Source organism: Exophiala aquamarina (assembly GCF_000709125.1).
Source record: "Exophiala aquamarina CBS 119918 chromosome Unknown aczIA-supercont1.11, whole genome shotgun sequence".
Lineage (NCBI taxonomy): Eukaryota > Fungi > Ascomycota > Eurotiomycetes > Chaetothyriales > Herpotrichiellaceae > Exophiala > Exophiala aquamarina.
The window spans coordinates 347,668-374,320 of NW_013550577.1; the positions used below are offsets into that span (position 1 = coordinate 347,668).

At 50.7% G+C, this 26,653-nt stretch overlaps 9 protein-coding genes across 9 annotated transcripts; 4 read left to right on the top strand and 5 right to left on the bottom strand.

Moving 5' to 3' along the window:
- Positions 1 to 276: 276 nt before the first annotated feature.
- A1O9_09817 (double-strand break repair protein MRE11) lies at positions 277 to 2,580 on the bottom strand (the record flags this gene model as incomplete). The annotated part of the gene is made up of 1 exon (XM_013401158.1): positions 277 to 2,580. One exon carries the CDS (start codon positions 2,578 to 2,580, stop codon positions 277 to 279), a length of 2,304 nt encoding a protein of 767 aa, XP_013256612.1.
- A 1,078-nt stretch (positions 2,581 to 3,658) lies between these two features.
- A1O9_09818 (uncharacterized protein) lies at positions 3,659 to 6,622 on the top strand (the record flags this gene model as incomplete). The annotated part of the gene is made up of 1 exon (XM_013401159.1): positions 3,659 to 6,622. The coding sequence occupies one exon, from the start codon at positions 3,659 to 3,661 to the stop codon at positions 6,620 to 6,622; it is 2,964 nt and encodes a 987-aa protein (XP_013256613.1).
- Positions 6,623 to 7,186: 564 nt separating this feature from the next.
- On the top strand, positions 7,187 to 8,460 carry A1O9_09819 (3-hydroxyisobutyrate dehydrogenase; the record flags this gene model as incomplete). The annotated part of the gene is made up of 3 exons (XM_013401160.1): positions 7,187 to 7,313; positions 7,364 to 7,521; positions 7,735 to 8,460. 3 exons carry the CDS (start codon positions 7,187 to 7,189, stop codon positions 8,458 to 8,460), a joined length of 1,011 nt encoding a protein of 336 aa, XP_013256614.1.
- Positions 8,461 to 8,892: 432 nt separating this feature from the next.
- Positions 8,893 to 12,544, top strand: A1O9_09820 (uncharacterized protein; the record flags this gene model as incomplete). Its single annotated transcript, XM_013401161.1, has 4 exons — positions 8,893 to 8,987; positions 9,043 to 11,611; positions 11,663 to 12,076; positions 12,152 to 12,544. 4 exons carry the CDS (start codon positions 8,893 to 8,895, stop codon positions 12,542 to 12,544), a joined length of 3,471 nt encoding a protein of 1,156 aa, XP_013256615.1.
- A 307-nt stretch (positions 12,545 to 12,851) lies between these two features.
- A1O9_09821 (uncharacterized protein) lies at positions 12,852 to 13,406 on the bottom strand (the record flags this gene model as incomplete). The annotated part of the gene is made up of 1 exon (XM_013401162.1): positions 12,852 to 13,406. The coding sequence occupies one exon, from the start codon at positions 13,404 to 13,406 to the stop codon at positions 12,852 to 12,854; it is 555 nt and encodes a 184-aa protein (XP_013256616.1).
- A 993-nt stretch (positions 13,407 to 14,399) lies between these two features.
- A1O9_09822 (uncharacterized protein) lies at positions 14,400 to 15,137 on the bottom strand (the record flags this gene model as incomplete). The annotated part of the gene is made up of 1 exon (XM_013401163.1): positions 14,400 to 15,137. One exon carries the CDS (start codon positions 15,135 to 15,137, stop codon positions 14,400 to 14,402), a length of 738 nt encoding a protein of 245 aa, XP_013256617.1.
- A 3,219-nt stretch (positions 15,138 to 18,356) lies between these two features.
- Positions 18,357 to 20,525, top strand: A1O9_09823 (uncharacterized protein; the record flags this gene model as incomplete). Its single annotated transcript, XM_013401164.1, has 1 exon — positions 18,357 to 20,525. One exon carries the CDS (start codon positions 18,357 to 18,359, stop codon positions 20,523 to 20,525), a length of 2,169 nt encoding a protein of 722 aa, XP_013256618.1.
- A 305-nt stretch (positions 20,526 to 20,830) lies between these two features.
- On the bottom strand, positions 20,831 to 22,177 carry A1O9_09824 (uncharacterized protein; the record flags this gene model as incomplete). Its single annotated transcript, XM_013401165.1, has 1 exon — positions 20,831 to 22,177. The coding sequence occupies one exon, from the start codon at positions 22,175 to 22,177 to the stop codon at positions 20,831 to 20,833; it is 1,347 nt and encodes a 448-aa protein (XP_013256619.1).
- Positions 22,178 to 23,162: 985 nt separating this feature from the next.
- On the bottom strand, positions 23,163 to 24,951 carry A1O9_09825 (uncharacterized protein; the record flags this gene model as incomplete). The annotated part of the gene is made up of 5 exons (XM_013401166.1): positions 23,163 to 23,456; positions 23,510 to 24,099; positions 24,154 to 24,402; positions 24,452 to 24,464; positions 24,517 to 24,951. 5 exons carry the CDS (start codon positions 24,949 to 24,951, stop codon positions 23,163 to 23,165), a joined length of 1,581 nt encoding a protein of 526 aa, XP_013256620.1.
- Positions 24,952 to 26,653: the final 1,702 nt, after the last annotated feature.

Below are 26,653 nucleotides of genomic sequence, written 5' to 3' on the forward strand. Positions count from 1 at the left end.
CAGCAATCTAGAATTTAATCACAAACATTTTAATGTTGTAACTAGAGACTTCTGCTCACTCTCATATGGTTTTGAGCCGGATCAGCCCTGGCCACATACAATTCTTCGTGATCAAATGCTCAGCCAGCCAGACAGCCCTACTTGACCTTCCACAAAAATTCAAACCGCCCCTTTCTGAGGCATTTTAGTAACGTGGATAACACTGGGTTTCGAATCATACAACCCTGTGTGTGACACACACGCTTCGATATTTGGAAGAAACATGGTCAGCAAACATCAACGCCTGTTCCTCACGCTTGAAACAGGCTCAAAGGCATCATCATCGGCATCGTCTTCGATATCATCATTCACGCTTCTGGCACTGCGTGCGCTGCCTCGACCGTGGCCAAGAATGCTATTCTGAGACGTTGTGAAACTCAATGTAGACTGCTTCGCCCTACTCGCGGTGGCTCGAGTAGGTGGTTTCCTGACAGCGGGCGCTGCTGTTGCGGCAGCCTTGTGACCTCGTGTGCTCGAGGCGGTGGAGGCTGGAGCTGACCGACCCGCTGTGCCGGTTGAGGCCTTTGTAGTTGCCTTGCGCTTCTCTCGGAAAAACATGGCTTGTGAGTCCTCCTCTTCTGATGGCTCCACTTCGTCATCGTCGAACATGACAATGTCTTCGTCTTCCTCCTCCTCCTCTTCATCGGAGGGAACTGCACGTCTCCGACTGTGTGAAGCTGTCGCTGTGGCTTTCTTTGTCGCCGATGTCGCTGTTGGCTTCCGGCCAGATGTTGTCGTGGCGCCGCCACGGGCTCTTCCACGGGCTCCACGGCCGCCTCGCCCTCGCCCTCGGGTTGTGGTTGCTCGAGGTGCAGGAGTTCTGCCGTCACTACCGTCTTCGTCCATTTCTTCGAGATCCTCGTCTGTGCGCAACAGCGCTGCTGGCTGAGCCTCCCATTCACCGTCCAGATCAGAGTCCCAGTTATCTGGCTTGGGTTTGAATCGAGCCTTGCTGGCTTTAAGTAGACCTTTGCCAAACAATTCTTCTAGCCTCGCACGCTGCTCCTTGATCTGAGAGGCCAGATCTTCATCCTCTTCGTCATCGTTTGCATCGGCTTGCAGCCGGACTAAGTTCTGGATCTGAATGGCGAGATACTCGTTCACAAACAGCTCCATCGCATGCTTGTCGTCTTTGACGACGTACTGGCGGACCGCATCGTCGAAGTAGTTCTGAGGAAGAATGGTGAGGGATTGGGCTTCGAGAAATTCTTTGACCAACTCGTCGACACCGATGTTCTCTAGCCCTGCGAATTTGGCCATGATTTCATTCGTCATTCCCTTATCCTTTGATGTTCTCGTGGCTGAAGCGTTCTTCTTCCTCACGTGAAATTGGATGACATCACTGGTGTTCGCAACCTTGTCGATAAAGCGGTTGGAAAAGCGTTGTGGGTTTTCCACGTCAAATTTGCTCTGTCCATCCGCCGAAGTTGTTTCTACACGTAGTCGGATGAGAGGAAGGGGGCATTGGAGAGGCTCATCGCCCTCTTCCACTGGCTCATCTTGTGCTTCAAGCCATTCGGCCTTTGCTTGCTCGATCATACCCTCAACGATTTTGATGAGATGTTGCGTGAGCTTGGTTCGGTGATTATCCTTCTCCGCTAGCTTAACTGCCATCTTATCCGCGCCAAGAGCAATATCCTTGTACACAAACGGTCGTACAGTCTTTAGACGGATGGGTTCTGAATGCATTTCCCGTCCAGTAATTGAGATGAGTGCCACATGCTTTGGGACAGCTTCGCCTGGAATCAAGGACGTAGCCACAGAAGAGCCTGGCTGAATGACCTGGAAATTCATTTCTGGATTTAGTTGAGGGTTGATAATGCATTCATGCTCATGGCCCCAGATGACTAGGTCGAGGAAGTCGGGAAGAAAGTTCTCGGGCAGATAGGATGTTTCTGTGTGAGCGTGATGGTTTTGATGTACGCATATGAGATTGTACCAATCCTTCATCTGAGTGCTTGGCCGGTGGAAGACCACATTGCCATCACGAAATGTTCGGTAGAGACGTTCATCGCGGACATTAGACAAACCATATAGAGCGAGCTTAGTGCGTCCTTTCTGTATCAGAACTGGCTTGACAGAGAAATTGTCGCTCTGCGGAGTTTTGCCGTAGTAATTTATCAGTCCCGACACGGACAATAAGTCGAGAGCTGCAAAATGGCCTTGGCCTGTAGGGTCATCATGGTTGCCATGGATAGAAAAGACCGGTATGCCGACGTTGATGTTTGCGTCTTCGTAGTTGACATGGTCGAAAGTAGCGTCGAAATGCTCCGATTCATCACTTAACATCTCCAACTCGCAGGGCTTGTCACCTAGACAGTTGAGCCGCAGTGACCGCATGACATTGTACATGGATTTTCGTGATGGCTTGTTCTCGTGGAAGAGGTCGCCGGCTAGTAGCACCATATCGACATCGCGTTCTTTGGCCACACACATAATCTCATGAAATGACTTCCATGAATCGTCCCCTCGGATTGCGTCCCGCTCGTGAGCTCCAACATGATTGTCTGTGGCGACTAAAATGGAGATAGTATCTGCCATGATGGTCTAGTCAGGGCTGAAGGACTAATCTTGTAACAGACCTATGCTTTATGGCAACAGGAGCGCAGAAGAGGTCATCAAGACCAGAAGCTTCTTTGGAACTAGTGCGTTGCTGCCTACACCGTCACGCGTCAGTGGTGGCTCCTCTTTCTGATTGATTTGGTACGATCCTGAGAACTGCCTATTGATGCAAAGCAGCAGTGTGCAACCAGGCACTCAGCGCATGAAGTTATTGGGGATGTGGGTGGTCTTTTCTTGTACTATGCACTATCGAGACAGACATGGGTGGCTCATTTAGTCTGCAGCCTCGTGAGTGACGAGGCTGAAATATTAAACCAATCATGGTCCTCATTGGAGGATTGGGCTTGGCATGAAAAACGTGACTCCGCCAGATTAACTCCCAACTCGGAAACGAAAAAGATCAGGTATGAATGACAACATCCTTTCTCGCTCCCTTTCTTTTCACGACTCACTTTCACATCAACGCGCGATAGATACACAGGACGTTTACACAGAAGCTCGCAGACTGACCCACGTTTTGGCTCAGTCTTGACAACTTCCCAAACCTTCTTTAAGTTCATTTTATGCAATCTGCGCCCTCTGAAGTCTCCCAAAACGCGACTTTAGTTGATCAACCCCAAGTTTCTTCGCCTCCCTCCCAATATGGACTTCCAGACACCTTGCATACGGCCTCAGGTGGCTTTCTCCGCGAGAATGGTCCCTGGGTGCCTGACTCTGTCGTCGACGATACCGATACTGCCTCGGTCAGCTCCGGCGGTACCCAACGTGGACGCTCGACCAACGCCGGACGGATAAGGAGTCGTGACGCTGCTTCGCAAGATGGATCACCAGGTAGTCGAATTGATGAATATGAGAAAGCACATGCACAACCAAGAAAACATTCAGATGGAATGGTTTTCCAAATTGTCCCATCAGCAAAGGGCAAGATTGATACCGTTTCCATTGAGACTTTCCCCAATGGTTCGTTTTAAACTTTCTATTTGATGGCATCAACTAATTGCCATCAGAGGTTCTGACCCATATACTATCACACTTGCCTCCAGAGACATTGTCGTCTATGAGTCTCATATCACGGCGTTTCCATAAACTGGTCACGACTCCTCCCGCATGGCGCATTGCATTTGCTCGATACTTCCCAGGTGCGGAAGCTCTGGGGGTGGATGGTACGAGGATCATACAGGAGCCTTGCTCTGATGTCGAACGTGCGCAGCGTAGGAGCTTCACTCGGCTGTCTGCCCTAGCCTCATGGAGATCAGAATATATTCTGAGAACCCGATTGCTTCGCTCTCTTGGCCGTGGACGACCAGCGATGGAAGCAATCTCTCGCTCAAGCGCTTCTCGGCACGCCAGTAGTGCTGCCGCCGCTGCAGTCATAACCTATGTCTCTGGCTTGAACTATCCCGTCAGCCATCTCCACGCGACTTTTGGCGTTGGGTTGAACAAGAGACAGCCGCAGTTCATGCATGGCGCAGTAGAACAAGGCCTTGTGTCAGTTAGTGAACCAAGCACAGGAAAGCCTGGCCATTGGGGTCTGACTGACTTCGAGGGATTCAAGCATTTTGCTGATCAATTCCCCGGGGAACTCCCCTACGGTCTAGGGCCTGGCAATGTTGTAGGTATGACGAACGTGATGGACGTCAGTCAAACCTATGGAAGAGTCTATGGCGAAGCATGTCCTGGAGGTCGACTTTTCTATACATCGACAAGCGAACAGCGTGGACGTTTCGTACCTATCTCTTCAACGGCAAATCACGCCCTTGGTATTCCTGAGGTGACAATGATTGGTGCTGCTATTTGCTCGGTGTGGCTTGCAAAATCGGAACATGTTCTTAGGGTGACGAATGGTTTGATTGGCTTTCTCGCGGGATTTTCCAATGGCGTCCTTGCTGCATACGCCCTAGGAGTCAATCCGGTACACGATCGTCGATTTGGAAAAGGTGAGCCCACCGCTAAATGGGTTCTCTGTCCCGGTGTCCCGATCATTGGCATCTTCATTGATGAGAAAGTCTCAAACCGACGGCTTGGGTCTGGCAGAATATGGGCTGTGGTTCTCAACGCACTTGGGGAAGTCTTCTATCTAACAGAGGCGCCTATTCGTCCTGACTTCGTAGGCAAAGCGTCACCTAATGATCTTGACCGGCTCGCCTGGGAAACTGGGCGCAGCGTTCACTGGAGGCTGGTGGAGGTGACTCGACGCCGAGCAAGACCTGATCCATTCGGGACAGCCCAGGTGGATGGAAGCTATTCGCCGCGCACCTCAAGTGACAGTGCCGGCCTGAGCAAGGAACAGATCATTGCTGAAACTAAAGAGATCGAGAAATATATCCTTCACAAGCCCAAGCACTACAAGTCCATTTGCGAGGGCTGGGATATGCGGCGAAGGCTTTTGGTGGATTCTGGTGGGGATGACCATCGAGGTGCAGGAGAAGCAATCTTTGTTGTTGACTGCGGCGTTGATGAAGGCTCTAATGCATCTATCCAGCGTTTCACCAGATGCAAAATGAAGATCGCAGTCGATTTTGATCTTGACGCATGGCCGACGATACAGTCAACGGCGGGTCACACCTCAATTTTCGGAGGTGGCACGCCTTCGCATCGGGAAGTGCTTTCGTCGCCACTTTCTAGGAGTGTTCCACGGTCGCGGACATCTAGCCAGGACGATACAAGGGACTCCAAGTTTAGAGAGGACTGGTACATTTCCCAGTATTCCTTTGCCGAACACCGCGGTATTACAGTCTCGGCTTTGGCATCGGATGACTCTGAGTTTGCGACTCTGGCGGCCACTGAGGACCCTCTTCTGGGAATGTCAGGTGGATCCAATACATCCTCACCACTTGCCTCACCTTTGGAACACATGCCGACCCCAGGCACTGCATCTGAAATACCTGGACATCGTGCTCGCCTTTTCGGTATAGGCACAATGTCCGGAGCCGTGCTCCTCTGGGACATGCGTTCAAGTCTATCTCCAAACCCAGATGTAGTCAACACGGTCCAACCAGTCAGAATTGTGTATACCAAATCCCCCCAGATCGCTTCGCTGGCTCTCACCTCGCTCTACTTCGTACATGGGGGTAATGATGGACTTGTCCAAGCTTGGGATCCACTGGCATCCAGTAACGAACCTATCAGAACACTGAACTCGAGATTTTCTGATCGGGCTCGACGTCGAATTGCTCAAGCAGAAGCCTCAATCCAAGGTGTTGGCAATAACTACTATGCTGCAGGCGCCATTGTCTTAGATCCCGACCCAACAGCTCTACGCGGAATGGTTTCCCTGGGGACTTATTTGCGTTACTGGTCGTACAGCTCGACTGCTGCCGATGCATACAAAAGCAGGAAACGAGGTCAACTACGTCGACGATCAGAACGGGGCAGCAATTCTACACCTGCGAGTCAGAAGGTTAGCGCCACTGGGCGAGGGCTGCTGAAGGACTACATCAGTGATGAACACATGGAAATGGAACGGGAGAAGGTTGCAAGACGCAAAGAGAAAGAACGCCTGACGGGCAGATTTGGGACCAACATTCTTGGAGAGGGTGCAAGTGAGGAGGAGTTACTTGCATACGCTACAATGCTCAGTGAAGAGGCCTTCAACAGCGAGGAGGCGAACAGGAAATCGGATGAGGGACATAATGCTCCATCGAAGTCGTCGAACCCGGTCAGTCGCCACTCTGGACGCGAGACGACAGACAACGATGCCGACCTTGAAGAAGCCATTCGCCTCAGTCTGCTCGAAAGCGGACAGGTTTCCTCTTCACCTCCGGCAAATGACTGCAGTATCCCAATCAGATATGCCAAGACCTCGCGACATGGTACTCCTTCGCGGAAAGCAAATGCCGGTAGCAGCAATACTCCAGTGGCAGCAGACGGTGAAGATGACCTGGAGTTTGCGTTGCGGTTGAGCCTTGCAGAGGAGCAGAGTAGGAAGGCCATGGATGACGACTTCCCTATGCTGACGCCTTCGTCAACTTCGGGCTCTGAAGGGCGTGGGAAGGGGAAAGGGAAGTCCAAGCGTCGTTGAGAGGTAATGGTCAGCAGTTGGGGTCGTTTGTTTTTCCTCTCTTTCGCTCGTCTTAAGCTTCTTTCTCATTTCTAGTCGACACCTCTTTTGTACGGAGTACTCGTAGGTGCTTGTTAGTGGGTATTTAGTCTAGCCAGGCGAGCTTGGTGTAATTCATTCTGAGAGAAGGGCTTTGCTAGCATAGAATTTTCACCACTTCCCCATGGGAGGTCGTTCAATGTTCCGTGCACCCTGGATCCTGGGCTCATCCAATAATACGCAATGATGGACTTCCCTCCTTGAAAGGGCCGAGGGGGCGTTGCCAAGACGTTATGGGAGGCCTCGGTTACCGGCGGAAGGTGCGAGTCACGAGCAATTCTCGGTGAATGAGGGCAGGCAGGAGCTAGCCACCCCTACCTAACCTCAGGAGGGCCCTCCGGCTTCCACACATTTTCCCCGAGCTGCTTCCTTGACCTCGGGCGAAACTCCGCACTCCCAAGCAGCAACACAGATCCATCGTCCATATCTGAGAGCCTGCTTGCTGTGCGTGCTAAGGATGCACTGCGTCAGGCGAGCTCAGCAGAGATGACTGTGTCGTTGGTATCCTCCGCACTGCGGCGGTCCTCTACTCATATTCACACTGGCATCAGAAGCTTCTCCTGCTCAACCGCGAGGGATGCCTCATGGGGCTTTATTGGGCTTGGAGCCATGGGTGAGTGTTATTGAACGAGATGGCGAGTAGCATCCTCTGACGCGTCACAGGCTATTCCATGGCAAAGAACCTTCGAGCCAAGATCCCTGAAGCCGACACTCTGACCGTCTTCGATGTCAATAAGTCTTCGCTGGAGAAGTTTTCACAAGAAGCTGTCCCTTCAAAGGTCGTAGTGGCCGGAAGTCCACGAGAGGTCGTTGAGAATGCTGTGAGTAGGGATCCTTTCTCTGGTGTTTTGAGCCGCTGCCATCACAATGATGAGCCTATTGTTCTATCTATGATCTAAGTTGGGGACCTCCTTTGGGTTGTCCTTTTCATGATTCTCTAACATTAAAGCCAATCCTCTGAAATGCAATAGCAACAATGCCTACTTACCCGTGTTTACGAGTGGAGATGTTTTTGTACTGACGGTACATCGCAGGACTACATCGTGTCGGCTCTGCCAGAGCCACGGCATGTCAAATCCGTGTTCGAGGACGTCCTGGCTACCTCTCTCCCAAAGCCTCCCACTCAAAACACGAGAATCTTCATTGACTCTTCCACAATCGACCCAACAACGTCGCGAGAAGTGGCAAAACTCGTCCAAGAGAAGGCTGGAGCCAAGTTTGTCGATGCCCCCATGTCAGGAGGCGTCGTGGGTGCTCGAGCAGGAACCCTGACTTTTATGATCGGAGCAGAGAAGGAGGATGTCCCCACCATCAGAGAGATCTTGCTTCACATGGGCAAGAAGGTTTGGCACATGGGACCTCAAGGAACTGGGCTGAGCGGGAAGTTGGCCAACAACTATGCTCTTGCAATCAATAACATTGCAACAGCAGAGGCAATGAACCTGGGCATGAAATGGGGAATTGAGGGCAAGGCTCTAGCAGATCTTATCAATTCTGCCACCGGTAAATGTTGGCCTAGTGAGATCAACAACCCGGTGCCGGGCGTGATTGAGACTGCTCCTGCAAGCCGCGACTACGAAGGTGGCTTTGGAGTGAGCCTCATGAACAAAGACCTTCGACTTGCCATGACAGCTGCGTCTGAAGCTGGGGCTAAGCTTGTGCTTGCCGAGAAAGCCAAAGAAGTATATGATGAGACTGAGAAGGCTCACAAAGGCAAGGACTTTTCAGTTGTTTATAGATGGTTAGGCGGCAAGGAATAGACCCTGTCTAGCTCTGATAATTCCTTAAATCCCTCCCAGAGCTTGGGCTTTAGATATCACGTGTGGGCACGTGATATGGCCTCCGGCTATTAGGCACGTTGGACGCGTCTTTTCTCCGCGTTCCGAGCGTCCCACTGCCACTTTGGCTGCGATCTCCAACTCCAACCGCAAAGTAATCGTGACGATACCGACAAAGTCCATGTCTCTACCACCTACACCTCACTTCCGGAGCACCTGCATCACGCTGCCTGCCCCTCTATCTACACTGGTAAACCGTCGCCGCGCAAGTCCTACGTGGCGGATTGTCGTTCAATTGTCCAATACGGGTTGCCAGAGCAGGGCATCTTTCCATACAATGAGCTGCGGCTCAGTCCTTATTGCATAATCATCGTCCTGCGGCCAGGTTGGTCTGCACATTCACCGAGCCTCACTATGTCCTACATCGTTCCCATCCACCACGCGAGCGGTGTCCGACATGCTCTCAAGCTAAATTTTCTCGAGCCAGGCGTCGAGGTGCTTATTGTAGCGTCAGTGCCTCAGCTTAATCCCCGCGACCCCGCCGTTATCTAACAGTTATTATAGTAAAGCAAACAGACTCCATATCTACGAGCAAGGCGTCGAAGGATTGTCTTTGTTGTATACTAAAAATGTCTTTGGGTACATCACTATCCTCGAGAGTCTTCGCCCCGCCTCCTCCAAAACCGACCACCTCTTTGTCGGCACTGATCGATACCAATACTTCACTTGTTCATGGAATGCAAACATCAGGCAGCTACAAACCGAACAAAGCTATGTCGATCTTGCCGACAAGGTTCTCCGGGACTCGAGAGAGACGGACAGATGCCACGTAGATCCTACGGGGCGATTCATGACCCTGGAGCTCTATGACGGTGTTGTTACCGTGCTCCCCTTCGTCCAGCCTTCGAATAAGCGTCAGAAGAGAGACAACAATTCGCCTTCACAAGTGGGAACGCTGGGAGAGCCGGTCCAGGTCAGGATAGAGGAACTGTTAACGAGGGATTCGGCTTTGGTGGCTACAGACCCTCAAGGAAAGGAACCTGTTCAACTTGCCGTCCTTTGGGAAGACAATTCGGGAAATCCTCAATTGAAGGTCCGGCAGTTGAAATACACCCCCGGTGGAGAACAGGCCTCGGCGGAATTGCAGACGGTAGCTGAGTTGCGAGGTGACCAGCTGGACAAGGGAGTGAGCCATCTCATTCCTGTGAATGGTGGTTTCCTGGTTCTGGGTGACCATTCCATCCGCTTTGTTGATCGACAATTGACCAACGTCATAACGCAAGACCTTGGGGATGATGCCACCATGTGGTCATGTTGGACCCAAATCGATAAGCAACGTTGGCTGCTTGCTGATGATTTTGGAAAGCTCTTCTTCCTCATGATAGAGATCGCCGATTTCACAGTGTCATCATGGAGGCTTGACCCGGTCGGGGTTGCCTCAAAAGCCTCCTGTCTTGTCTATCTTGATGATGGATATGTATTTGTCGGTTCCCACTCGGGCGACTCGCAGGTTGTCCACATTGAGGCAGACGGCATCCGGATCGTCCAGACGTTCTCTAATATAGCACCTATCCTAGATTTCACAATTATGGACCTTGGTCGAGGTGGAGAAGGTGGACAGGCACCAGAATTCTCTTCAGGCCAAGCTCGGATTGTCGCTGCCAGTGGTGCATGGCAGGATGGTACGATCCGGAGTGTGAGAAGTGGTGTAGGACTTGAGCTCATTGGGACCATAGGAGAGCTGTATCATATCACAGATCTCTGGGCGGTGAGCTCTACAGGTCTGGGGAATGTACATGATACTTTAATTGTGTCATTCATCACTGAAACTCGAGTCTTCAAGTTCGATGCTGAGGCTGCAGTGGAGGAAGTTGACGATTTCTACCATCTCGAACTCTCCCAACCAACTTTGTTTGCAGCCAATTTACCGGACCGGAAACTTGTACAGGTATCCGAGTCTGCAATCAAAGTCACGGATCTTGATTCAGACATGCTCATGCTTGATTGGAGACCTCCGGACGCCGATGCAAAGCTAACTGCGGCGTCAGGAAACTCCGTTCATCTACTTGTTGTCGAAGGTGGCCATACCCTACATGTCTTCCATGCCGCAAACCATGACTCCAAACCCACAATCTCGAAAACATTCCCGCCAGATTCTCAAATATCAGGTATAACAGTCCCAGATTCCCAGAGTAGTGTTTGCATTGTTTCCTTTTGGCAAACTGCATCACTTGCTATTCTAGACCTGCACTCCCTCGACACTCTGCTAGTTCAAAATCTTGGAACGGCTGGAATAGACATACCACGATCAGTACTTGTGGCAACCGTCCTGCCAGATGCGGCCCCTACACTATTCGTTGCGATGGCCGATGGAACTGTGCTTACTTATGCATTCGATCTTACTAAGAATGCACTCTCAGGAATGACTAGGATATTATTAGGAACGGAACCCGCTTTCTTCAAGGCGCTGCCTAGGGATGGAGGGGCAGGGTCGCCCTTATCTCACATCTTTGCCTCATGTGAACAGCCTTCCCTGATATACGCCTCTGAAGGTCGCATCATCTACTCGGCGGTGAATGCTGAAAGTGCATCGAGGGTGTGTCACTTCAACTCTGAAGCCTATCCCGACGCCGTAGCCCTCGCCTCCCCCAAAGAGCTTCAGATTGCTCACATCGGCAAGGAAAGAACTACGCAGCTCCAGACGCTTCCTATTCGCGAAACGGTCAGATGTCTTGCGTACGAATCAAAGGGACAAATTTTTGGCATGGGTTGTGTTCGCCGTATACTGGAGAGTGGCGAGGAAGCCCTTCTCAGTTCGGTTAAAATTGCCGACGAGGTCAGTTTCAAAGAATTGGACTCCGTTGAACTACAAGACAGAGAATTGGTGGAGTGTATTCTATCTACAGGCTCATTTGAAATACCGGGCTCTGAGGAATCCACAGAAATGTTTGTAGTTGGAACAAGCATTGTGATGGAGGATGACACCGGCCGTGAGCTCATCAGAGGGCGAATTCTAGTTTTCGAAGTCAACAAAGAGCAGAAGCTGAAACAGGTTACTGAACTGGTCGTTCCCGGCAGCTGTAGAAGTCTGGCAATGTGCGAAGGCAAGCTTGTGGCCGGGTTGTTGAAGACGGTATGCGTGAAGTCCGTCATATTCATGACCAACTACTAATGCAAGATCCAGGTGGTCCTTTATGGACTTGTTCCTTCCCAGACCAGAGGTAGACATTCTCTAGATTTGGTCAAACTGGCGACATATCGCGCGTCGTCAAATCCTCTGTCGTTGGCTGTCACACCTTCTACAGATAAGATGCCAGCGCTGATCGCAGTTGCGGACATCACGAAGTCATTGTCGGTATTGAAAGTCAATCTTCCAGATGAGGCGCATCCTGATCACCAGCTGTGCGAAATATCCAGGCATTTTGCAACAGTGTGGTGCACAGCGGTTGGGGCTACGGTGGAAAACGAATGGCTTGTGGCCGACGCGGAGGGCAATCTGCTGGCTTTGAGACAGAACCGCGATGCCATCCATGATGCAAGTTGGCGGCGGATGGAAGTCATAGGTGAATTCCGCCTGGGACAGGTTACGAATAAAATCGTGCCTGTGTCCTCAAAGCCAGGCCCGTCCGATGTTCCTGATATCCCCCCCGTCAACGAAAGCTCAAAGGCGGAGATAGCCCGGGCAGTGGACGAACTTCCACGCAATGGCCCTCTCGTAACCCCACGAGCATTTGTTGGGACGGTTGAAGGTGCGATTTTCATGTTTGCGACGATCAATCAAGCATACGTCAACGTCCTTTTGCTTCTACAAACATCATTGGCCACCCGTATCCAAGCACCAGGATACATGCCATGGGCGAAATATCGGGCGTGGCAGACGGCAGTATCCGAGAAGGACGAACCGTTTCGATTCGTCGACGGGGAAATGCTCGAGCAAGGTCTTCTCTCGCTGTCGGATGAAGAGCTCGAGAACGTGCTTCAGGAGGCCGGGTTGAGGGAGAAGAAGCACGATGTCACCGTGGAGGAAGTCAGAGCCTGGGGCGAGGAGTTGAGGCGCTTGTATTAGATCCTTCAAGGGCTTTTGGTGCTATGGCTGCACTCTGTGCCCTGAGCCAGGAGGTATGTTTGGGCTCGACAGGATCTAATAAATACTGGTCTTGGATCTTATGCTTGACAAAAGTACATGCATCCAGAGATATGAATCGCATGCCTGAGGAACTCATCGATTAATAGCACAGAATAACCTCCCTGACAGACGGTCGATGAACGTTGTCCATGGTGAAATGTCACAGTGAATGCGTGGCTCCAGACGAACGGCTCGCCACAACATGAGCAGTTCTTGCAGTCAATCAGTGGCCAAGTGCACCTAAAATTCAAGCCTTCCTTCGTCTCGTCGATGCCCTAGTATTTGGCGTAGCCATGCTGTCACTCTGAGCAGCATCCTGTACCCCCACATCGACCTCATCGCCAGGAACAACCAGCTTAACAACCTTCCCCTGTCCCCTGCCCTTCGCCTTCGCTCCCTCCGCATCCCGCTTCACTGGATTCGGCCTCAAGACAACCTTTCCATCCACGACCTCGACGCCGCCCTGCGGCTTCACTTTCCCCTCCTTGAGATCTTGCAGGAACTTCAACCGGTTCTGCAGCTCCTCGCGCCGCGCGTCCGGCGTCCCCGTCGCCCGCCGGAACAGCGCTTCCAGGTGTGGCCGGAACAGCAGGTATGTCGAGATGATGACGATTAAACGCAGGGAGTATTGCAGGTTTGTGCGCGTTAGGTACGGTGAGGACGAGATTGCGAGTAGGTAGGTTTGCACGAAGGGTGGGAGGTTCTCGAAGAGTTGCGTTAGGAAGAGCGTAATGCTGTCTTCGAGGGATTGGAGAGTCGTCGTGACGCTCGTCGGGAGGTAGGATGTACTGTTGCTGGACATTGTGGCGTTTTGGTCTGGTTTGATGGCAGTATGGTACAGTACAGTGTTCGTCCGCACTGCCAGTGAGAGAGGTGAACGTGCTGTCTGACTCTCAGTGCGCTTTCAGCAAAAGCCGTTGTGGATTTCTCTTGTCGCTTGCCTGTGTCGTGCAGCACAACCCGTGGGTGTGTGGATCCCGGATCCTGAAACTCTGTACTCGGTTGCAGAAGCAAGGGATAGCAAACAGGAGAAAAGTTATTCCGTGCGGGCCGGATTCGGATTGTCTTGGTGGGCATCAACTCCTGGAGAATCACTCCGTCCTAGGCTTCACTACAAACATGGCACTCTCCATCCAGGCGACTCTTCAAATGGAGCAACCTGTTCCCCTCAGATCCGTAAGGTTGTTTTTGTCCCTTCAGCAAGAGTTCTAATTAACCGAACAGTGCCCTCGTCTTCGGTACCTGGACGAGAATTGATTCCGCGGTTTGCTGTCCAAGAGTGACTAGGGTTTATTTTCAACGCGTTGAGAAGATCAACGCTACAACCACGTCTCCGGGAAATGAAGGATCTCGTTGCATACATGGAGCTAATTGAAACCCTGTGTCGATTACTTTAGCCGGCATGAACCATGGGAGCGCGCCTCGAGGCATTTTACATTCCCCCATAATACCATTGTTCGAAGATGGGAACTATTCGTTCAAGCAGAGGTAAGCACCGGAGAGAATTCAATAGATTTTCACCGTGAGACTTCGAGTAAGAGAGCGAAAGGCATCGCCATCGATTTGGTACAAAAGGAGCGTATATGGCTATGATCGCACAGTACTATCTATGTAAAAGGAAAAGCAACGCCAGAACAGCTCACGAAACCCACGAGTACCAGAATTAGAACCAAACCTAACCATGCAATGCAATGTAACCGCTTTGTTCCCTGACCTACCACGCTAAGATGCAACACAAGTCCTTTCCCGGATCGCAGTGCTACTCAAGAGTCAAGCCTTGAGCTAGCTAGTTAGTTTACGCCTCCTTCACGAAGGTAGGGTCGCAGATGATGGAGCTGACGGAGCTGATGAAGTCGAGACTCCACTCGCCCTTGCCCTGGTCGCTGAAAGTGTTGGCGGAGGCAGCGCCGCGCTGGAGCATGATGGCGTTACCGTTGGTATCGAGGATCTGGCAGCGGTAGTCCTTCTTTGCCACGAACTTGCCGACGCGAAGCTCGACGGTCTCAAAGGGTCCGTTCGAGCCGATGGGGTACTGCTCATCGCGCCATCCGGGTGTCAGCTCAGTCTGGGAGCCGAGCTCGAGGGCCTGGCTTTGGAGGACGACACGAAGGGTAGAGCCGGCCGCGAGCTCCTCGGGGGTGATCTTCTCAAATTCAGGGTCGCAGATCACGTTGCCGATCACGGCAGCGTCCGGAAGTGTCCAGGCGCCCTTGGCAGCGTCGCTAAAGGTCACATCCGTGTTGTTGCCGCGGACGACGACGATGTCGTTGCCGGCATCGTCGACGACCTTGCAGCGGAGGTCTTGTTGCACGACATCATTGCCGAGTTGAAGAGCAACGGTGGAGAACGGGCCGCTGAACGAGGGTGTCACTGTGTGTGCCATGCCCTCGGTGAAGCTTATCTCGAGGTCGGCGTAGGTTCCGGCCAGGTCGCCGAGCACAACCTTGATGCTGTTGTCGAGCGTGCTGTAATATGGGGCTGCCAATGCGCCGGTGGAGGCGAGGAGGGAGAAAACGATGGCTGAGTAATGCATTATGGTGGTTGGATTATGTATGACAGTGTTGTTGGCTTTTGGTTTTTAACTGGTGGTTCGATTAGAGATTGTAAAGATTGTAGTGAATGGTGGAAATGAGAAATGAAATCAAGCAGAAAAGGACAAGACCAAGGAAATAAAATGGAAATTAGATTTGTGTTTTTCTGTTGTTTGATGTGTGATGAGGGAGAAAATTCTTATACAACGACGAGGAATTAATCTTGTCTTTAAACTCATTCCACCGTTCCTCATGCCCGTCACTCAGTGTCTACCGTAACATAATCAGTATGATTAGGAACCATACCGACCAGCAGTTGGCAACGTTGTGCAAAGCACTGCCTGGTGATTTCGGAGCCAACGTGGAGCATTGCTGAATACTCAGCCTGATGCGGTCCATCTTTGTCAACAACAGGAGAACTGGAATTTGAAGAGGCAATTCCCGGGCGGGTGAGTAGAAGCAACTGCCCCATGAGCTTATCCAAAGCTGCCAACCGAGGGGCCTTCGTAGTGTGATAGCGGAGTCAGCCTCTTCAGCTTCATCATTAAAGCAACAGGTGCAGGCAACGCGCTGTAGCTTACTTCATCCAGATCCACTATAACCACCAGCTATGCTTACCTCAACTCCTAATCTGCTGTAGAGGTATGCTGGTGGTGGTTGCCTTCAACCCCTCCTGTATGAGCGAATAGCGCAAGTAATCACGTTTCCCAGTTTCTTCCCAATGGATTAATAAGTTGTTGTCCATAGCGGGCTAGCTGGATATTGCTGGCTATGCAGGCTAAACATCGCATAATTGCTGACTTGCAATTGCCTCCTCTAGTTTAGAACCTTGCGTGTACCTGAGATTTCACCTTGGCAGTCTACAAATGTAACCTCTCCTGGGACAGGTCGACCAAGGATGTAGTGCCTTCCGGGGGTTATACCGAGAAGCCTTGATAAGCCTCAATTACAAAAAAGAGCTCGCACCAATCGCTACCGCTTCGGGATAAGCTACGACCTTTTGCTGACATCACCAACAACCCCCTGGGTGGTATGGTAATTCATAGGAGTCGTGACTTGTCCTTCCAAGAAACTTCATCCAAGTGTCTATATGCCTCCAAATACTTTCCTCCAAAAAAGGAACGTGTACGAAGAATGACCATACAAAAGTCCCAATGCCGAGAAATTTCACGTGGTGGCACTACCCCACCCTGAACATTAGCATCTATCAAATAAATAGCAAACTGGCAATCACAAAATTGACCATGTCAGAAAGGACGAGTGCTGAAGCCGGGAACCATGGCAACTTCAGCGGACGTGACGAGGCGTAATCCCACAAGGACATATTGATTATGGTAGTATTACGTTTAATGTTCTCCTAGCATCCTAGCCTCGCGGCATTGCACCCGCCCTAGGATACACTCTCATTTCTGCGCTGGTTGGACTATCGAGTAGAAGGGATGACAATGATCTATTCTGTCTAAAAGGTCAAAAATACACATTTGCAAGGGAGGTCAAGCCTGCCAACAAGGGCGGCCGAGAATGGACAGGGCCCTATCCACAATGGTTGAATTATTGCGCTGAGATTAGAAGCTATCGGGCATCGGTCTCTCGAAGACACAATTTGGATTATAGTTGACCGCCACTTTCTGCCTGAAATCGACGTTTGCATGTCCATGTGAGTTGATAGGGCTTTGTGTTTCTTTTAGAAGGCGATATTTCGCTAAGCAGCGTTGTCATTACTCAATCCGCGCATGTCTTGAGGCTTGCCGGAGATGCTGAAAAATCCTACTGCGACCTCGTTTTTTCTTTTAGTTGACTATTTCTGGAAAGAGGGCGTTTACGACTCCTTGGACTTGGACTGAGTCCGTCTTGAATGATACTCTGAGCATATCGTAAACCTTTGTCGCTCCCCTGACCCCGGAGAGTTCCAAGTTTTCCTTCGACATCTAGCAGAGCAATAATTCCGAAGTTTGCCAACCCATGCTATTCAAGTGGTTCAGAGGACTTTTTCTCTCGGTTCAACCCGGCCGATCGACTGAGAGAAAACTCGTGACTGTGAGAGTGGATGGTCTATGCTGCATAAAAATCTCATCAACGAACTGCACTTTGTTTCTGAGATATGCTAGTCAACGAACACGAACCTGAGGAGAGTGGGGCTGAAATCGATCAACGAAACTTGGGCTCACCTCAGACCGCTTTCCTTCTTTTCACTGGCCGCCTTAGCAGCCTGGACCCTGAGCTGAACTGTCATCCAGGATTTAAGGGAGAGCAGATTTCCGGTATTTACGACCACCCACAACCAACTACAGAAGCAGTTGGGATAGCGAACGGCAGACCAAAAGTTGAGGAGCGGTGACCGGGGAGCGGAGCTTCAAGCTCAAAAGGTGTTGCGGATCAGTTTCATCTCTACATAACCTGGTGCTAAGGTATCACGTCAGGATCGATGGGTGTGCAGCCTTCAGGTGATTACCACATCCATCATTGACCGGCTCCTCGTACCGATGCAACATGTTTTCTACTGCTCGCAGACAATGAAAGCTGAATGACAGGAAGTTGTATGGACTTCTGCGTTGATGCATTCACGGAGGGCGCTCAGCTTTGGAGCCTCGTGTAACAAGGGAAAAACTTAAAAGCCTTGTTTGTGATGATGCAGGAAATCAGTGTAAATACAAGCTTGGTGAAACAATTGCCAACCAGAAATCACAAGCATTGGTGATTCTGGATTTGACATCTTTCAGGCGACGTTTCCAAGAGTTCCCTCCTTGTTGATACGGACCCACCCAGCAAATAGCAATGGCAGTCCTCGCAGCTTGCACCAAAGTAAGATTGACACCATGCTACTGGCAGATAACTTCTCAGTGTTTCTCATATACTCCGCTGAAATAGCCGCTCTAGAATCCGGAAAAGGAGCTCTTCAGCTCCTCATTTCTCCCAATTGCTCTCATGACCATGTCAGCTGGTCAGCTGATCCCCTCTTCTGATAATTCATGCTGTCTCAAGGTGTGATACAGCATGTTAAGGCTGGATCTTGCATCTGCGGTCATGTAGGTCGAAACGGTTAGCTACAGTGAACTTTCCGTCCTGGGTAGCACTTGTTGGTAGTTCAGGAGGCCTGGCATATATAGTAACACTGGTCCTTTCACTCCTTGAAAACATCAGCCATACTTGCTTCCTCTTCTTGAAGTTCCAGCAATCAATTTCGGTTATTGCGATTATATTAGATCCTTCTCTTGAGTAATATGGCCTCTACCATTGTCCTCAACGGAAAAAGTGTCGCGAAGTCGGCTCTAGAAAAGGATGCATCAGCGTCAAACTACATACTGATTCAAACTACCGGGGACCCTCTTGACAATACACAAAAGAAGAAGCTGAAAGACCTCGGCGTTCAAATTCAAGAATTTGTCGGAGATGAAGAAGGAAGTCAGCTGTATCTTTGTGGATATAAGGAAGAACCTCTTGATGTCATCCGTGATCTGGATTTTGTCGACTACGCCAATGTCTATGTAAATGACTTTGTTGTGCCAGCGGACACTCTTCCACCATCCGGAAGGCAAACTGCTGACGCAGATGCCAGTCACAAAGTTATTGTTGACGTTGACGTACTACTGCATCATGATGTCAAAGATCTTGGTTCTGGCCTCGTACGTCAAATTGCCGACGCAGCCAATGTCGAAACACATGAAATTACTGCAGAGAGTGGCGTCTTGAGACTCAAGGTTGACCTAAACAACCTTGGCCGCATCGCTGCGATCGATGAAGTCCGAGTCATCCATCCGGTCAAAGAACGGAAGTTATTCAACAATGTGGCTCGAAAACTTCTGAATGCTGATGATGTCAAGCTCAACGATACCACATACCAGGGCGAGGGGCAGATCGTTGCAGTGGCAGACACCGGCTTTGACAGAGGCAGCGTAACAGATACGCATGAAGCGTTTGATGGGAGGGTGGTAAAACTCATCCCCTTGGGTCGCCCTCCAAGAGGCTCAACAAGAGGTAAGGCTGATGATCCAGACGGACATGGGACGCATGTTTGCGGCTCAGTCTTGGGTAGTGGCTCATCGTCGTCGGAAGGGAAAATCGAAGGCACTGCTCCTGGCGCAGAACTGATTGTTCAGTCACTTTTGAGTAAACTTGGACCCCAAGCCCAACTTGGAGGAATTCCTCGAGACCTAGGCGACCTCTTCAATCAAGCATATATGCTCGATGCTCGGGTACATACCAACTCCTGGGGTACACCACTCGACGAGGACAGTGGTATCCAAAATCCTTACGACGGAGGCGCTGAAGGGATCGACAACTTCGTCTGGAATAATCAAGACATGACAATTTTGTTCGCCGCTGGAAATGACGGACAAGATAAAGGACCCGGTCGCTCCATGGATGGTAAGATCAATGAGAGATCACTGGGAGCAGAGGTTGCAGCCAAAAATTGCATCACCGTTGGTGCGACCGAGAATTTGCGCCCAGATCTCAATTCGGGGGTCCAAGGAGTTCCCTACACTTACGGAGCATTCTGGCGAGATTCATTCCCAAAGAACCCTCTCAAAGACGATCTTATGGCCAACAACCCGGAGGGCCTTGCTGCCTTCAGCAGCCGTGGACCAACAGCGGAGAACCGATTGAAGCCTGACGTTGTTGCCCCTGGAACGGCCATACTCTCCACACGGTCTAGGAACATTGTCAACACGGCTGATATTGGTGACTTTGGCGCTGTGTCAGATAGCAAATACTTCTATTTGGCTGGTACGAGCATGGCGACACCGCTTGTGGCAGGCTGTTGTGCTGTTATCCGTGAAACCCTGGTCAAGAATGGCTATGAGGACGTAACCAACGGGGTAAAGAACCCGACAGGATCCCTGGTGAAAGCTCTCCTCGTTAATGGTGCTGTTCCCATTCATGGCCAGTACATGCCTAAGGAAGTTGGCGACGAGCCAAATCCACACTCTGGCTTCGGCCGCGTCAATTTAGCCGGCTCCATATCACTGCCGGGCGACAGATCTACCGGGTATGGCATTGGTATCATCTCAGACTCCCGACAACCTTTCGAGGTCTCTGTGCCTGTTCCATCAGCATCAGCTTTGGCCCAGCAAGTGCCAAATGGGCAAACCAACCCAGGTTCCTCCCCTGCAGGCCTCACTCTGAAAGTCACCCTGGCATACGCTGACTTCCCTGGTGCCCGCTTGTCAAACGACCTCAATCTCATCATCGTGGCTGGAGACAAAGAGCGACATGGCAACCAGTGGAACGCTGAGTTCGAGATAGGATCTCACCAACCTTTTGATCGCCGCAACAATGTAGAGCAGATCGTGTGGGCCAACGTGCCAGGCGATCATGTGAAGATAGTCATCAAGGGATGGCGTTTGACCAGTGACGAAATCCCATTTGCGTATGCCTGGAAGTTCTTCTGAAGTACGCGATGTTGGTGGCGCTAGTTGAAGTGCTGGCGCGATAGATTAAGACATGATGGGATTTAGCTGGTAGGCGTGAAAGCTTTCACGCTCGTTTGGCTATGGCTAGCATGGCATAGTCTTTGAATACTCCCAGCCCGTTAGTGATTGACCAAGTGTCGTACTTCGAGAGATGTGTTAATTAGCGTACCTCCACTTGGCCCGGGACAGGTCGCTTCTGCTCTTGAAAATGCTTTGGGAGCCCGAACTTCTTCCCTGTTGCAAAGAATGGCGTGGTGGAGTACAAGACGAAAACAAATGTGCATTTACCTAGTCTTAGGTAAATGAGGATCCGTATCCTCTTCTTCGTCTTCGATCGCGTCCACATCTTCCCGCTGCTGTCGACCCTTCGAGATAGAAAGAGCATCCGTCCCCATCCACACACTATCTCTCCTCTTTTTGCCCTCCGCTTCCCACCAAGGAGGTGAGTCCTGTGGACTCTGTCCGACGGACTTTTGGTAAGTCACTGTCTGGCAAGTCTCATTTGCCGCTTCACATCCATTCTCTGAGCTAAGATTGGTACGGCGCCAAAGCTTTAATCGTTGTATTTTAGCCTTCGATATCAAAGCTCGACCCTTCGCTCGCTTCCAGGGTCGCTCCCGGTAGGAGAAGACGGCTGCATCGACGCTCGCTTGGAGAGCAAGGACACCGGTGGCAAGAATTTGTAACCAGACAGATTGGCTTTCAAAAGGAGAGCCAGTAAGTTGAAGACATTGCGAGACAAATGGCAAGGTCCAGACGAGCATATAAGAAACGGGGTAAAGGAAGAGGATACGGAGGTGCCGCTCGATGGTATGTCGATGCGTCAACAATTCTTCGGTGGCGCTGTCTGTACCCGAAGATGGAGCTCTGAAACAATTCTCGTCCATGTCATTTGTAATATCTGTTGCAGAAGAAGGGGACATCGATACTGCTCTCAAGGGTTGCACACTGGACTCTGGTGAGTCTTGCCGAGGATCATTCAGAACCACAGTATCACTGTGTGGAAGAGCCAAGCGACTCGGGGCGAAGTCTCTGGCGCTAATGTTTGGACATGGCACTTCCGATACCTCACCCACTGAGTTGGGAGTGGGAAAGCTGACTTTCACAATCCTCAACCCGTCCCCAGCTGCCACATGGCCGGTGGCTGTCTCACCACCAGGATGACCAAAGCGCTTGAATGTGAGATGTACATGTATCGTAACGATGAACGCCACAGACAATATTGTGACGAAGACGACGTATCGAGGTATCCAAGCCAGCGCCATCCGATACCAGACTGGCTGTCCAGGGAGATAACACACCGTGCCATAGGTCACGTATGCGTTACCGGTGTTTGTGAATGCAAGAGATGCTGCAATTATCGGTAACAAGACCCAAAGAAGGTAAATCAACCGTCTGAAGTTGTACAATCCCCCCTGGAACTTTCTTTTCGGTGGGTAAAACACACAAGATACAAGGTGGAGTGCAAGCATAAGAGCAGCGAAATCCGAAGCTTCGGTAGATTGAGCAAGAAGGAACCCGCTGGCCTGGCAGAACGACGATGAACTGTTAACTGGACCTCTAACGAGTGACACGAGGGGAACAGCGAAGAACCAGACAGCTTTGCACATGTCGCTGACGATGAGAAGCATAATTAGATGATGCCGAAAAGTTCTCTTCATCCTGGCGAACCACCAGAAAGTGAGGAAGACGGTAACCAAACTAATTGATGCGCACGGTATTGCCACAATTAGGACTGGGCGAGGAGGAACGAGGGCTAATGGATGGGAGATATCGCCATCGCGACTGATGGGTTTCGCCGCATTTTCTGTGTCACTGAAGTCACTGGTGCGTCTCGGGTCATCCATTGACAGCTATCGAGAATGACTTGTCGGTTCGATGAAGCCTGTTGAACAGCCCTTCGGCCCCTAGTTGCTATTCGACCCCTTGGGTCTTGGGGGTGGCGCAGAAGTACCAGCGGATCTAAATGGTAGCCGGTCGTCTCGATCCGCAAACTGGGCCATTGGTTAGAAATAGGCTGGACAGCCTTATCGGATATTATCGAAGGAGGTCAGAGTGGTAACAAAGCGGACTCGAAAACAAGATAAGAGAGGAAAATATATGGAGAGGTCGAGATTGGGCTGAAGGAGGGGTGGGAGGCGAAGAGACGGCATGCTTCGAGCTTATTTGCTGCCATGGTAAAATCATTCTTTCACCAAGCAGACAATTCGTTCTCGGGGGATTGACCCCAACTGGTCGATGGGCTGGAGCACCTCTGAATACGAGTGACAACATAGAACTCTATCTCAAACCCCCATCTCTGTCATTCGCCGAGATCCCAGCCCCGCAGCATATCTTTGATGTCTTCGGGATTATGGACACTCTCTAGTGCAAATCCCAATCAAATCATCGGGTCAATCATGTCATTTTGCTACCCTCAGCCGCTACACTGATCTAGTCCAAGGAGTGTTTCTCCGGAGGATGTCTTCGGGATTATCAGGTCAAAACAAGCCCTCGCTTGGGCATCCGCCAAAAGGAAATATGGCTTGGCAGCACAAGCAATGCGGCAACTTGGGAGCTCATATGCGGCCCACCCCAACCATGCCGCTCTTATAGAAATTCCTGGCTTGCACTTGTTCATGGAAATGCATCATATGTGCCATTTCCATAACACACAGCTTGCACGGTGTTGCCGTCAACCTGCTGAACTGCCTTTCCATCAGCCCCAAATCGCAGCAATATCCCGCCATGACTATCAGTCGAATCATATTGTGGCCAACCAGCCACAGGTGGGCCGTTCCAGGGGTCTTTGACGAAAGCTAGCAGCATGTCTTGCATCGTCTCACTTGTAGTGACCTCCAATTGTTCCTTTACAGGACCTTCACCGTTGTCATAGGCACCGAACAGCATAACCAAATCACTCGAGTGGTACTACAGGAGAGATCAGCTCCTGCTCTTCAAAACGGGATAAAAGGAAGACATACTGCTCCCATCCATGGCAGAGGATCCTGGTTAGTCCAATTACCTGCATACTGATAGCGATATGTGGGCAGACCAATACTATTTCTCAGTGCAGCAGAGGCTGCAGCGCCACAGATTACGGATATAGTCACACGGTTTGCGGCGGTCTGATTGATACCTTGCTCCGGGTTATCGGCGGGGAACGTTGACAGACTGCCTCCTTCATTTGCGACACTGGAGTATATCATCGGTGCCTTGGTGACTCCTCCTGTCAAATATCGCTCGGTGTAATTGCTGAATACTAGCTGTTGATCAGGCACTGGGCTGAAAGCGATCCTTGGCTGTTGCGGGTTGACCAGAGTGTTGTTATCCTGGTACTGGCCCATGAAGTTGATGATGTCGTCATAGTCCTTGTCTTGCATACACGTTAACTCCCGTGTTGCGTTATCGGCAAAGTCGCAGCCGACATGCTTGGCCACGAACGTGAAATTCGTATGATCCGTGTCAGGGGCTCCGCCTGGAAAGCCAAGGGCACTACCAGACTGAGCGAAGAAGGCATGAGCAATGGGATCATCATGGAAGGCATAGTTATGGTAATCGACGGCAGAGGCCCCTAATTGGCCTTTGTGAGACGAAAATTTTTCAGCATGAATGGAGCTTCTCTCACCTGCTGACTGTCCCCAGATCGTGATGCGAGATGGGTCACCACCGAAATATGCGATGTTGTCTCGCACCCACTCTAGAGACAAACGCTGATCCATAATTCCCAAATTCTGGCTCTGCAGACCTGCGGCATTAGGGAAGCCCATGATATTCATACGGTAATTGATTGTCACGACAATATGGCTCTGTGACCGACTGACCCATCGCTGGGGAAGCTGGCCTGGAACAAGAATGCCATTGGTTTGCCAGCCACCTAATCGAAGGTTTCAGTATACTACAACCAAGAAGGGGAAATAGTTCACCTCCTGTCCAGAACTGAGCGGAAAAGTCAATACCCAACGCATAAATTTTCGAATGTATGGCTCACCATTGCCACCGGCAACCTCGACGCACTCGTCGCGTTTGCAGGCGTCCAGATCGCCAGTTTCAAACAGTCTTCTGATGCAAATGGAGCCGAGATTCCAGCCGACAGGTTCGTTACACCCCAATATTGTAGATATTGCCGGATCTCTTGATTCCAGATATTTTTTATGCCGGTCACATACTGTGGGCAGGCTGGTGGGTACTCTGTCGCGTCGATGTGGCCTCCAGAAAGGGGGACTGCCAATGGCGGCATGAAACGATTCGAGCCTGAGGTGTCCTGACCATAGGGCACACTGACAAACGCACGAACATTGGGGAATGTCGAGTTAATGACACCAGTGTAGACACCAGTAGAAGCACGAACTGTAACAGAGTTGGGCGTTGGTGAAGCAGCAGTCAGCGCATTCAACACCGACAACAAAAAGAGAAGAGACTGCATCTTGATCGACGATTACGGCGGCTAGGTAACATGAAAGGGCTGATAAAAAGTGTCACCCCTCACCATTGAAGTATTTCGCTTCTCTTTGTATTGTTTCTGTGGGATTTGTCTACAGCAGTCCAGCCGTTCACTCTGTTACCCCGCGCAGGGGGTTTGTCAGAGATAGATATTGATTTCCTCCAGCGTGGACGGCAGTTACATTCAAGACCAGATATGCAATGCTAAAGTAATACTACCCTAGCAGATGACATCAAGTCAGATGGTGACAGTCCCAGAAGCTCAAACCGTGCATAGGCTGAATACGGGAGATCGGCACGGGCTGCATAAACCTCCTACACCGATGCTTGGGGACGCAGGCATTGCTTGTCTGTGGCGGGCAATGTGGTTGTCACCACCGGCTTATTTCCCTTTTAGCTGACAGCGTCAATATCCATTCCACGTCGAAGTGGAGGAATAAAGATTATGAGGTGAACTGTTGGAGGATTTGGACTGTACAACTGTACGGGCCAATCGATACAGGCAAGTCAGCGTTGTTGAGATTTCTGTCTTCTTCTATTCTATGGTCACCGTTCTGGTTTATATAGACAATTACTAGGCAAGATGACCTCCTGGAGCCCGTTTTCCATGATTCCAAAGCATTCCAGAGGCTGTGGCACTGACTCATTGATCGTTACTACGAGGTTGTCTGCCTGTTCCGTCGATAGTCACTTTGGCGCCAACATGTACCGAGCTTGAATAATGCGGGGAAGAGTCCTTTGGTGCCGCCCCAATTTTTACAAGGCCCTTCCAGTGTCACACCCGGATGCTTTTCGAAGACTCCTTGGGAGATCCGGCCATGGTCGACTCAAGAAATTCATTCTGATGTCTTGAAATTGGGCAACGCGGACCAGTAGATCAACCAGGCTAACTGTTGTGAGTCACTTCCCAGACTCATCCAGACAGCTGACTACCGTCGACCAGGATCATAAATCGGAACGATGGGGACTCGAAGCGAACAGACGGGCCAAAGAAGGTATTCACCTCTGCTCCAATTGGTCTCTAAGGTTGAGCTGAACCAGGTGATAAGCCAATCATCGGTTCGGTTGTAATATCTCCATTGGAGACGGTTGCTTCCGAGGAGCAGGTACAGCCTCGTAGATAGCATGCCAACCAATGACTTCCGGGGTTTTGCGGCTGTCACCAGGGTCATTCTGAGCTACTGACATTCCTTCAACACGAGAAGGTTCTCAGTGCTGTTGTGGGTGTCGTATCCTCCAGGGTGAATTGATGTGCGGCTAGTCAGTGAGTCCTTCTTGGATCTGTATCCCATGTCTTTTGGACTAGAGATGCAAAGTTGAGTAAAGAAATTGGTGAAGTCGACAAATGGTAAAGCAGTTCGCTAATGATTCTATGAGAAGAAACCACCCCTTTGCTGAAGCTCAGCTATCGTCCTTCAGTAAGTGTTTATCGGGGAGTGCTTCGTTGGACGCTATATGGGCTCTCGAAAACCGTAGTAAGCTAACTGCTAGCTCAATGGCGCCAGTGGGTTACCCACAAAGATATCTGGAACCACAGAGCTAGATGCTTTCCTAAGCCTTACGATCTCTTTGGTCCATTTGTCCTCTAATTATGTCACATCGAATAGAAAACTAACACATGCCAGCCAAAATAAAAACGCAGTCTTAACCGTGAGAGCATAGCATTGAACAGCAACTCGAAGCGA